Here is a 13,353-nt window from a genome sequence, read left to right on the forward strand (position 1 = left end):
CCCTCTTTTATCTTTTAAACAACCAATTTTACAGTTTCACAATATTCCATCTCTGGTTCTTTGTATCTTGATTCCCTGTTTTTGTGACTATGGACTTCCCCTCCTTCCATTCAAGTTCCTTCCCTTTTGCAATTTATACCATTTTAATGTGAGTTGTTTAATGTTATGGATTACTGATTTATTTATTAATATGAGAGTTTTCTGTGTCCTGAGCTGTGAAACGATCCCTCAGTGGTTTTGCATTTACTTTGACAATAATTTGTGGGTTTTTGCTAGCCTGTGAAACTGAAAACTAAAGGATACCTCATTTAAAATAGAGTGGGGAGGCCAGAAGGAGAGCTCTCATGCCCTACCACTGTCAACTGCAGATGCCAACAGGAAGGGAGGTATTGTGCTTTCCCAACACGAAGAAGCCTACTTTATGAGTTCAGCAGGAGAAAGGAAGAATTTCTCACTGGCCAGCAATAAACTCAACCAGTAATACCATGACTCAACCAATGAGAAACTGTCCACCAACCTAAACTCTTTCTTCCAATGGACTTCTGTTCAAAGCAGCCCCTCCCAACTTCCTTTCTATAAAGTAAGGTTCCTTTCCTTTTATCTTTGTACTCCCACATATTGCCATACTTTGCATGTCCCAAATTGCAATTCCTCTGCTGTTCCTGAATAAACGGATCAATAAAGAATACAGGAGTAAGATTCTGTCAACTTCTAAGAGTTAATATAAGAAGTTGATTCTCCTTCTTAGCATCCCACAGGCCCTTTTATTTCCTCACACACTTCCATAGCCTCATTAAGTCACAGCACAAGTGATGTCACACATAGCCAAGAGCCTCTCAACAATCACCAACTACAGCTCTCACCCTTGAGAAGTTCCTGAAAGCTGCAGCTCCCAGAAAGCAGGCGAACAAAGAAACCAGTGAAGCACAGTCATCACTTTCCTTTCATTACACTGATGAACAGATAATGAGAATCTAGATCTTAATTCCAAGCCATCTTCCCACAATTCACATGTTTTCCTGTACCCCATCCAACACCCTAAGCCTTGTCACTGATTCAATAATCCCTGCAATAAGCTATAGTTTGCAAATAATCTTGACTTCTTTTCCCTAGAACCTCCCACCTACAACTCCTGTTAAGTCCCTGCTCAATGGCAAAGTCTAAGCCTTCTCTCCCTGGAGCAGCGAGACTTTCCTTGGGCCTAACTGGGGATCACGAACCAAGTTACTTTACCTGATCTGAATATGTCATTACTAGGGTACCACCCCTCAGGTGATGGCACCTGAGTGTTACTGGGGATGCATTCATTTCTCCAGCAGTATGTTTCTGGAGCACCTAGTTTAAGTCACTTATTTAATGACTTTTTTTAAAAGAAAAAGAAAAAAAAAAAAAAACCTTTGTGGCAAGAAGTATGTCTATCAAATTCAAATAAAACACTGTCCTATTCTCTCTACTACTTTACCCTGCAGTATTCTGAATCTGGGCAGTGTTCTGATGACAGATGACTAGTCTATGTAAAGAAATTTCAACAGTGTTTTGAAATGAAAAAAAATGTGCCATAATTTTTTGTCAAGATATGAAAAGAAAAAGAAAAAGAAATGAAAAAGGTATCTTACAACCCTCCTGTGGTAAGCAACAGCTTCTGCTGCTCTATTCCAATTTCAAGATCAATCCATCTTGATTTTCCACTTTCTTTGGCACACCTGGATACTGTGCAAACTCTTTACCTTGCCTTAGAAGGCCCTCCATGATTTTGCCCCTTTTAAAATGATTATCTTGCTAAACTTATCTCTCCTCATATACTTTGTTAGTCAATCAGGCTAGTCTCCTTCCTGTCCTTCAAGCAATTTTTATTTTCTGCCACCATACCCTTGCTCATACCATTCCCTCCAATCTGAAATGCCCTCCACCAAAATCCTCCTAATCAGAACACTAATTGTTTCTATACGAAAAAGTTCAACTTCTACCTCTCCATGAAGTCAGAGCTAGAAATGATTATTCTCTCCCCCTGGTCACTTACACATGTTTCTCCCTGACCAAAGAATAAGTTCCTAAAAGGAAGAACTCTATCTGTACTTCTTTGCTTCCTCACAATGCCCAGTACAGGTGACTACACAACTAAGTGTTCTTTAAACATATTTATTCAATAAATGCATGTATATTTCATACCTGCAGAACATATCACCACTAGAAACAAATAATACTAACCATCTTTACCAAGGCAAATAAAAACAGGTTTAAAATGTCATTAGAATGTCATTCTGATCTGCCACAGGTATACAGGTATACTCAAAACCTATACGTAAGAAAAGCCAAACTCATCCAGCAAGTCAGAGAACTATGCAGACATTTGATATCTCTACATAGTGAAGCAAAAATCATTTTTTATCAAAGTCCAAAAATAACAGCACAAAATCACAATGTGACATGCAAAAGTAAAGCTATGTCAAGAAGGAATTGTATTCCCTGCCTGAGAAATAGTGAATAGATGATTAAGTACCCCAAACCTCAAGCCCAGAATAGTTAGACATTTACGCTGAATGATAAACAGCAAATTAGGGCATTCTAATAAAAGCAGAATGATTTTTTTTAAAATAATCAAGCTGGTTTATACTTCCTTAAGAGTTCACAGCTAATAAATCTAATAAGTATTCATTATTAAGGTAAAAGAAATTCTTAAATGAATGCAGAGGCACTACTTTCTTGCTATCCCCAATATTATGAGGTCCATCACATAATCCTATCCAACACAGAAGTCCAAAATGCAGTTATTATTTGATTTTTTTTTCAACTGAACAACAACTAGATTAGGTCAGATTCTTTGTCTACCCAAAACAAAAATCAATGCGAGACAGTGACAGAATTGAGGAAAGTCAAGACTGTACTTCAAAGGTCAGGGACATGGTGATGATGATGATGATTACAGTAAGTAGTAACATCAGCAAACACTTTTATAGCACTTATTACATGCTACATGTGGCTCTTAGATCTTTATATAGGTCAACTTACTTAAAACCTTAAGAGAATTCTGAGACATATGTAACTATTTTATATATAACCTGTATAATCTCATTTTATAGGTGACAGCACTGAGGCACAGAGAGGTTAGCCTACTCAAGGTCACAAACTTCATAAGCTACAAGGCCAGAATTCAAATGCAGGAAGTCTAGCTCCAGAGCCCAGGTTCCTAAGCACATGCAGAATCCCCTTCCAAGCTAACTCCCAAGACATATTAATATCCCCTTTATCATACTGAGTGAGTACTTCTCCACCCTCATCCCTACCTTCCTACCTCTTTGAAACCTGCTCACTTTAATTATTCTTTAAAACAAACTTTCTAAGAAATACTGGATGTGATTCTTGTAGCCTGTTCTGAGTACTTTCAAATCAGTTCTTGGTCTGAAGAATTCTCAGCTTCTGAGATAGGAAAGTTTAGTAGCACTTCACATCTGTTACCTGCAGGAAGAGGGTCAGGAAACACTTACTAGTATCTGGAGGTTTCTCTTCAGATCTGCCAAATAAAAACTCATATTTGGCCTTGGCAACACTCTGGGAATGCGCTGATGCATTGTTAACCCAAACAAATGTCTCTGCCTGCAAAATTAAAACACAAGAAAGACATCATTTAAAACATATCATAAAAATACATTATAATGCAAACCAACCACAAGAGAATGGTTAGGCAATAGTGACATATCTACTTGACAGAATGATACAGTAAGCCATTAAAAATAAAACATGAAAAACATAACACAACAAAAAACAAAATACAAGATGATCACCGCAAGATTACAATTATATTGAAAAATAAATTGGGAATAAGAAAAATATGAAAACTTTGCCTTGATGGGAGGGCAGAACTGTGGTACAGTATCTTTTTTTAATTAAAGTATAAGTTTCAGGTATAAAACATAGTGATATAAAATGTTCACCACAATAAATGTAGTTACCACCTGTCATCATACGAAGTCATTCCAACAGTATTGACTACATTCCCTATACTGTAATTTTCAACCCAATGACATGTTATAACTGGAAGTTTGGCCTCTTCATCTCCTTCCCCTATTTAGCCCATCCTCCTACCCCTCTAGCAACCACGAGTTTGCTCTCTACATTTATGTTCTCTGCACTTATCTCTATTTCTGGGTATTTTTATGTTTGTCTGTTCACTGATTTTGTTTTTTAGATTCTACATATAAGTGAAATCATATGGCATTTGCCTCTGTCTGACTTATTTCACTTAGCATAATATACTCTAGGTCCATCCATGTTGTGGTAAATGGCAAGCTTTCCGTCCTTTTTATGGCTGAGTATTATTCCATTGTACATATATACCACATCTTCAAATCCATTCATCTGCGGATGGGTACTTGGGTTGCTTCCATATCTTGGCTATTAGAAATAACACTGCAATAAATATAGGGGTGTGTATACCTTTTCAAATTAACGTTTTTGTTTTCTTCTTCCAGAGCAGGGTTCCTGGATTACATAGTACTTCTATTTTTAAATTTTTGAGGTGCCTCCCTACTGTTTTCCATAGTTGCTGCGCCAATTTACATTCCCACCAACAGTGCATGAGGTTTCCCTTTTCTTCACATCCTCACTAACACTGTAATTTCTTGTCTTTTTTATAATAGTCATTAGCCATTCTGTCTGTGGGAGGTGATGCCTCATTGTGATTTTATTTTACATTTCTCTGATGATGAGTGATGTTAAACATCTTTTCACGTGTCTCTTGGCCCTCTGTATTCTTTTGGAGAAATGTCTATTCAGGTGCTTTGCCCAATTTTTAATCAATTATCTGGTTTTTCTGGAGTATGAGTTCTTTATATATTCTGGATATTAACTGCACTTATCAGATATATCATTTGCAAATATCTTCTCTCATTCAGTAGGTTTCCTTTTTATTTTGTTGATGGTTTCTTTTGCTGTGCAGAAGTTTTTTAGTTTACTATCCCAATGGCTGGGTTTTTGCTTTTGTTTCCCTTGCCTGAGGAGACGACCCAGAAAAATATTGCTAAAGACACTGTCCAACAGCTGACCACCCATGTCTTCTTTTAGGATTTTTTTAGTTCCAAGTCATACATTTTGGCCTTTTATCCATTTTGAGTTTATTTTTGTGTGTGGTGTAAGAAAGTGGTCTGGTTTCATTCTTTTGCATGTTGCTGTCCAGTTTTCCCGACACTATTTTCCCCAGTGTATATTTTGCCTCCGTCATAAATTTATTGACCATATAGGTGTTGGTTTATTTTTGGACTATATTTCCTGTGCAACTGATCTACCTGCCTATTTTTGTGCCAGGACCATACTGTTTTGAGTACGATAGCTCTGCAGTATATTCTGAAATCTGGAATTGTGATACCTCCAACTTTGTGCTTCTTTCTCAAGATTGCTTTGGACATTCAGGGTCCTTTATGGTTCCATATAAATTTTACAATTGTTTGTTCTAGTTCTGTGAAAAGTACTATTGGTATTTTGATAGGGACTGCACTGAATCTATAGACTGTTTGGCTTAGTATGGACATTTTAACAACATTAATTCTTCTAGTTTATAAGTGTGGTCTATCTTTCCACTTATTTGTGTCATCTTCAATTTCCTTCATCAATGTCTTAAAGTTTTCAGAGTACAAGTCTTTCACCACCTTGGTTAAATTTATTCCTAAGTATTTTTTTCTTTTGGATGTTATTGTAAATGGGACTATCTTCATAATTTCTCGTTCTGCTAGTTCATTATTTACTATCTAGAAACCAACAGGATTTTGTATATTAATTTTGCATCCTTGCCACTTTACTGAATTCATTTATCAGTTCTAATAACTTTTAGTGGACTCTTTAGGCTTTCTCTATATAATACCATGTCATCTGCAAACACTGACAGTTCTACTTCTTCCTTACCAATCTGGATGTCTTTTCTTTCTTTTTCTTAACTGACTGCTTCAGTTAAGACTTCCAGTACTACGTTGAATAAAAGTGGCAAGAGTTGACATCCTTGTTTGTTCCTAGTCTTAGAGAAAAAACTTCTGACTTTTCACCATTGAGTATGATATTAACGGTAGGTTGGCAGAATTTTTAAAATTAAATTTATGTTACTTTTCTGCAATTAGAAAACTGTATTTTATTTTTAGATGCATCATTTTCCAAATGATTATCATTACCCCACACCTCAGAGCAAGAATATTTGTGCATAGGTTCTACTAAAATATGCCAACAAAAAGTAGTCTTTCCCCAAAAGAGATCATACTTTTTGTATAATCAGGAACACCATTTAACCAAACAGGAGGCACAGAGTAGAAGTGATCCCATTTGTATTAATCCCACCTATACTGTCATCCCACTTATGCTAATTGTCCTAAATTAAAGCATCTGTCCCAGCATTCTTTGGAATTCCTTAAAGTCCCCTATTTGAAAGAAAAGCTACAAAGGTAATTGCGAAAGTGGTTCACATCATGATTCTGAATTCCTATGATCTTCTTCCTGGCTGCTTTAGGCAACTGCCAAAAATCAGGAGTGCCTCCCTTCTCTGGCCTAGGATTAATTAAAAATAAGTAACAAGGCAGAAACTGGAAAACACAGAGAAATCTGACCTAGTTCAGTCAAGCAGCCGTTTTTCTGCCACTTTACCCTGAATTCAAAAATCAGCCAGGATCCAGCCATTGATTGCCCCATTGGTTTCCACCCTCTAACTGTGAGACATCTTTTCTCATGTCTGAGTAGCAAACTTGACCATTCACTTTAAGAGAGAGAAACACAAAAGGTTTTATAGGCAACCAGGCAACTACTTCAAAGAGGGAAATTTTATTATTTCTATTATATTCTTTGGAGCAGAAATGACAGACAGTAATGAACAGGCCCATGATGGGGCTATGATTAATTCCATCATTCTACTGCAGAACAGGTCAATGGGCAGGCTTCTTTTTGTTCTTTAATACCTATATCAAAGAGCTAGCTTGTACAATTTTGAGATAACAACTTATTTCTTAAAATAGCTCTACAATCACTTAATGTTCATAATGTGTAAAATTTATCTTTATGGTAAACGTGCACACTCCTCTTGGAGTTACATGCTTGATAATCACAGGCTGTTAATCAACCTTTTCCCCAGCACAGAGGAAATATCAACGTTTTGATGTATTTAGGGAGCTTCAGACTGGTAGAAGAGGAATGTGGTGCCCTAATTTAGGTTGAGTGGTTAGGGAAGTCTCTCTGAGGAACTAATGTTTGCAGAGATGAGAAGGATGAGAGGCTGGCGAGGGACAGAAAGCCCCACCATCTAAGCAGAGGGAGAGTCAGACACAACGGCCTTAAAGCATGAAAGGAAAAGGCTACTCAAATGATTTAAAGGCCAATGTCGCCACAGAATAGTGGGTAAATGGTAAACTAGAGAGACTGACCAAGAAAATAACACAGCAGAAAGTAACATTGTAGAGGAGACAGGGGCCAAACACACAAGGTGTGTAGGTCAAGGAAAGGTTTAATGGGAAGCTAGTAGAGGGATTGAAATATATGGAGATTCACTAACATTTTTCTTACAGATCATTCATTTAAACCTTTTAAAATAGCATAGATTATTATAAGAAAATGGATTTAAACTAGTCAAGAGGAAGCAGACACCTGTTACGGATCCAGAGAATATGGAAGGTTAGAGTAGAACAATGGCAATAGAAATAGGCAGAAGTCAATGGATTTTAAACATTTTGTAGGGAGGATCTACATAAATTTTCTGATAAACAGGGTTTAAGGAATGAGAAACAAGGAGAAATCAGGGGTAATTATAATGAATAACATTTACTAACCACTCAGTTCCAGCAAATCATTGCTCCAATGCAGCAGAGAGAAACTTAGCATGCCTGATTCCATATTGCTTCTACTTCCCTTGGTACTGTGACTTATAGCTTAGAAACTCCTGCTCACCCCTGCACCTGCACATACTGCTAAGATTTGCAAAAACGGTTTTCCATCCAACATATAACTCACCCAGGGAAATAAGGAAGTATGTACTAAAATGACTCTGCTATGTTCAAGATTTACAGAATGGGATGACCAGATTCATATCCAATGATCAACTGACCAAGGACAAAGAAGCTACACAACCTTCTTCAGATCTCTACAGATATCAGTCACCTTTTGACTCCAACCCTCTCCTACTTTCCCCTCTTCCTAACATAAAAGAATCTCAAATCTCATGCCTAGGGAGATGGTCTTTGGAACAATAGTACAGTCCACCATTAGTTTGCTGGCTTTCTGAATAAAATTGTTCTCCTTGCCTTAGCATCATGCCCTTGACTTACTGCTCTATCGTGTGGCCAGCAGGACAAGCTTGGACTCAGTCACACTAATGCAATACACAGGATATCTCATATAACACTCAGAACAATCATGTGAGGTGGGCACTACTATCATTCCAGTCTCATATGTAGAGAAAGAAGCAATGAGCGGGTAAGTAATTTAACCAACATTATAAAGCTCGTAAATTATGGATTCAAATCCTGAATCCAGATCCCATGGGCCAAAAAATGACTCCCAGAAATATGGCCTAAGCAACTGGGTGCATGTATTGAGACAAAAGAGACTAGAGAAGGAACATTATCAATAGCTTGGATTTGGGCTTCCAGGTGACCTCTCAAGGTCACAGTAAAACAACAGAAAAGAAAATTCTAAAGTCAAAATCCATTACAATGATACTTAAAAAAAAAAAAAAAAGAAAGAAAGAAAAGATGCAGTCTATGAAGCATGAGTTTTAAGAAATTGCAGAAAGATAGTTTTTTGGCATAGTTTCTTTTTAAAGCCTGAAAACTGTTCTCCAAAGTAACGTTCCTCTTGAGCAAGGGTTCTTAATCTCAGTTCCAAAGGGGTCTATCAATAGAATTCTGGAAATCTGAAGTTAGACGGTAAAAAAAAAAATCCATCTTTATTTTCACTTACCTTAAGCCTTTTTTCAAATATGAATGTATGTGATGAAATATTATTATCAGTAGCTACAACTTTGTTGTTAATAGAAATCACAACCATTTTCACAATACCTAACAGTTACTGCAGATATTCTAAAATATAATTTATACTCTTACCTACTTTGAAATTATTGTAGTTACTAGGCCCACCACTAAATTTAATCATGAATAAAGAGAGGCGCCTGGGTGGCTCAGTCAATTAATCATCTGCCTTCGGCTCAGACTGTGATCTGAGAGTCCTGGGATCGAGTCCCACATCAGGCTCCCTGCTCTGTGGACAGCCTCCTTCTCCCTCTGCCCCTCTGTCTCTCTCTCATCAATGAAAGAAATGCATTGCCCTATCAAAAAGGTGTTTAATATTTTTTTAAACATATGTGTTAAACACAGTAACTGATTTTCCTGCGGCTCCATGTGTATTACTGTTTATACTTAGAAGACACTGTTCTGATGAGAGATCCAGAGCATTATCCAACTGCCAAAGGAGTCCTGGCACAAAATGGTTACCACAGGGGAGGTGGGCAGTGGGGTGGGGGAAATACATGATGGCGATTAAAGAGTATACTGATCATGATGAAATAAAATAAAATAATTTTAAAAAGAAAACAAACAAAAAAGAAGAGACCCTGTTTAAGAACATTGTTCCTTAACATGCATCTCATGACACATGAGTGACCTGAGCAGAATTTTATGTTTATACAGATATATATATATATTTTTTTTTGAGAATGAAACTGAAAATACCAGAATATGATGTCTTACTATACAGTAAAATAAGCACCGTTTTTATAAAACTAAGTTACTTGTGTGCATGCGCACATGCGCACGTATGTGTGTGTGTGTGTGTGTGTGTGAGAGAGAGAGAGAGAGACAGAGAGATCAGGATGTAAAATGTAATATCTTACAAACTATTGGAAATGCATTGTTCTGGAGTGGCTCTCAAACTTCAGCATGAATTGGCATCATCTACAGGGTTTGTTAAAACTCGTACCTTGGATTCACCCAGAGTTTCTGTTTCAGTAGGTCTGGATGTTTGGTCTGAGAATTTGCATTTTCTAACAGTGTTGCAGGTAATTTTAATGCTGGTGCTCTAGGGGCTGAATGTTGTGAACTGCCTAGATCAGTGTTTTTCATCCTACTTGCATGTATGAATCACATGGGAATCTTGTTAAAATAAAGAGTAAGCAGGTCTAGGGTGGTGCCTGAGATGCCTGAGACTTTGAATTCCTAAAAAGTTCCCAGAGGGATGATGACACGGGTTCACAAAGCACATCTGTGCTAATGTTTAAAAGTAAAGCAGTGTTCAAAGCATATTCGGACTTCATAGAAGAGAAGCATGTTTTAAAGGGATGTTTTACCCAGGAATTAAATACACCAAAAGATTCCACTCTGATAAAGCACTCCATGCTATGATAATTATGGGGGATCCTAAAACCCCACATTCAGACCCAAATCAAATCATGAACATTCCTTCACCTTGCCTAGTGAAATAAAATCCATTCTACCTATATTAACTATTCTAAATATATATATACACACACACACACACACACACATACATACAGGTTACATAAATACACATATATATCCTCCTCCCATGCCAAGTGTTGTATCAGCACCTATCTGTCCAATAATTTTTGTGGGTCTTTGAAAAACAGTATTTGAAACAAGCAACTTGACCAAAGACCCATATAATTCAGTAATACTTTTGCCTTCTGTATTAGTAATTGAACAAAATATATTTTTTGATTTTGTCAGAGTCATTTAAGAAAGATAGATTACATTAAGAAGTACTGGATATGAAGTAACATTAGCAAACGGACTGCCAGGTAATCTCCACTTAATCCTACCTGGAATTCCACTCAATCTCATACTAACGCTTAGTCTTTGGATGTTGGCTTCCATACTGAGAAAGAGTGTTATTCAAATTTATCTCTAAGGTCCCTTCAAATTCTGAAGCACAAAGATACTTCACAGTTCTGAATCACCTTCACAGATATTACATTAAGGAGGAAGAACACAACATTACAGTGACAGGATTATCAAAACGTGCCCCTGCTTTTAAAGATGCAAGTCCACTATTACATGGACAGGACAAATAAAATCTCAATCTTACATTTTACATAGTTTTTCAAATTTGCAAGGAATTTGTACTGGCATTATCCAACTCTCAGGACGTTACTGACTATAATTACCAATCTCAGACATACGAGAAACACTACTGATGTAAAAATAATTCTTCTAATTGTCTAGCTGCAAAGAATCAATAGGAGAAAGCTGATAGCGATAAGCAAATTTTACATGTAAAAGTAATTTGATTTGGGAGGAGAAGGATGGGGCCAGAGGATGGGAAGGGTGGAACAGGGACTGAGAGTAGAGTCTGAGGCAGGTGGTGTATGCTCATCATTTCCATTTCAGTGCGGTGTCCAGAGGATGTGAGAGCCTCCTCATCAGTCAGAGCTGAGTATTAACAAATGCTTTAAGCCAGAGATGATTAAATGCTAAATAAAAGGCCATAAAGACAGTATTTCAGAACTCATTAAGAACAAATACTTGGTTCCAACATTCACACTTTACATTTACTCCTGTTGAGTCCCATCAGCTCCCATAGCCCCACAGAAACAGGACACTGAGCATGCCCTCTCAAGAGCAGGCAGGCCTTACTGTTAATGCTGCAAAAGTCGACAGTTACGTGGCTGTTACAGGCTGAATTATGTCCTCCAAAATTCCTATGCTCAAGTCCTAACCCCCAGTACCTTAGATGGGATTGTACCTGGAGACAGTCTTTAAAGAAGTAATTAAGTTAAAATAAGGTCATTTGGGTGGACTCTAATTAAGTATGACTGGTATCCTTATAAGAAGACATAAGGACACAGACACACACAGAAGGAAAACCATATGAAGACACAAGGAGAAGTCAGTCATCTGCAAGCCAAGGAAAGAGGCTTTTGGAAGAAGCCAACCCTGCTGACACCTTGATCTCAGAATTCTAGCCTCCAAATCTGTGATAAAATAATTTTGTCTCTGGCTGTCTAAACCACCTACCCTGAGGTACCTTATATAGCAGCCTAGACAACTATTACATTAGGGAAGGCTGCAAGAGCTAAGAGCAAAAAGAAGTTATTTAGGATGACAAGTACTTTATGCCCTGTTAAAAGAGAACAGAACCGATGGAAGCCACACCATACAGTACTCAAAGGCCAGGGGGAGGGCGAAGGTGGAGGAGAGGAGTGGCTCAAACAAGAGGATTAGTAAAAAAGAATGGTTATCAAAAAGTTAGATCCTCAGCTCTCTACCTCTGCTTCAATGGGCTAGTGTCCCTCTCCAACCAAGACAAAAGAATGGAGCTGTATTCACTGGAGAGATTTTTTGAAGAACACCTCTGGCTTAGGGATACCAGGCACAAATGATACAAGACACCACAGTGGAAATGGGGATTTGTTTGCTAAATGTTAGGATGCTTAGACTTCTTCTCCCACCTAGCCTGTAAATGCTGGCACCCTAGACTTTTCCCTACAGGCAGGCAGATGTGAAGAGTTTTCCCTGTAGAATGTAACCAGCCCAAGAAAGACCTAGATAATTAAATCAGGGGTCCACTAATAAGTGGCTTCATACAAGGAAGTTTAGAACTACCAACTGGCTGTTAAGACCCACTATTACATTACACCATATTCCTTAATTTTCACAACTGTGACGCTTCATGCAAATTACCATCCAGTTATTTTGTAGAATGTTCTTCACCTTGGGTTTATCTTTACATTCCTCATGATTAAGTTCCGATTATGCGTCTTTGACATGAAGATCATTGAAGTGATGCTCTTCTGCTCTTTGCACCCTCCAGCAGCACAGGTTTTACCTGTCTGCTACTTAATCATATTCATTTTGATCTGCTAGGCTTCTCCACTGTCAACTGCAAACTTTTTCTCATTGCAATTCATCAGTATGCTGTAGAAAAATACTTAGAAACTAAGTAAATACTTTATCAAACTTTCAACCTATGAATTTACTATTTTATTCAATGGGTTGTAATCTACTTTCATTATTTATTTCCAAGTTCAGATTGCCTGGTTTTGACCAGTAGACGTTCTACCTGGTCTCAGTTTTTCTTGAACTGTCTCCATTCCTTTATGAGTACCACTCTACTTTCTGGTACAATGGGATGTTCCAGGCTTCTCCCTAGAATCAGACATTTCTTTTTTTAAAAAGGGGGGGCGGCAAAAGAACAGTCCTTTTAGTGAAGAATTTTATCTAGTATTTAGATGTAAGAACTGGACTTCGGGTGATAGGGTATGCTCATTGCCACTGGAGTGTAACTGCTTATAGACCAGCTCAGAGGACACACAGAATTTTAAAGAGATACACACAAGCATGTGTGCTCACAGCAACAGTCTGAATAAGAGGCCCCCAG

General features: G+C 37.6%; 1 protein-coding gene across 2 annotated transcripts in view; it reads right to left on the reverse strand.

Moving 5' to 3' along the window:
- The window catches only part of PSD3 (pleckstrin and Sec7 domain containing 3), a 614,599-nt gene that overhangs the window by 458,437 nt on the left and 142,809 nt on the right, over positions 1–13,353 (reverse strand). For both annotated transcript variants that reach the window (XM_045991818.1, XM_045991828.1), the window contains exon 2: positions 3,486–3,594. In XM_045991818.1, the coding sequence (XP_045847774.1) occupies positions 3,486–3,594 (109 nt within the window). The remainder of the gene's footprint in view (positions 1–3,485; positions 3,595–13,353) is intronic.

Source organism: Meles meles, chromosome 2 (assembly GCF_922984935.1).
Source record: "Meles meles chromosome 2, mMelMel3.1 paternal haplotype, whole genome shotgun sequence".
Lineage (NCBI taxonomy): Eukaryota > Metazoa > Chordata > Mammalia > Carnivora > Mustelidae > Meles > Meles meles.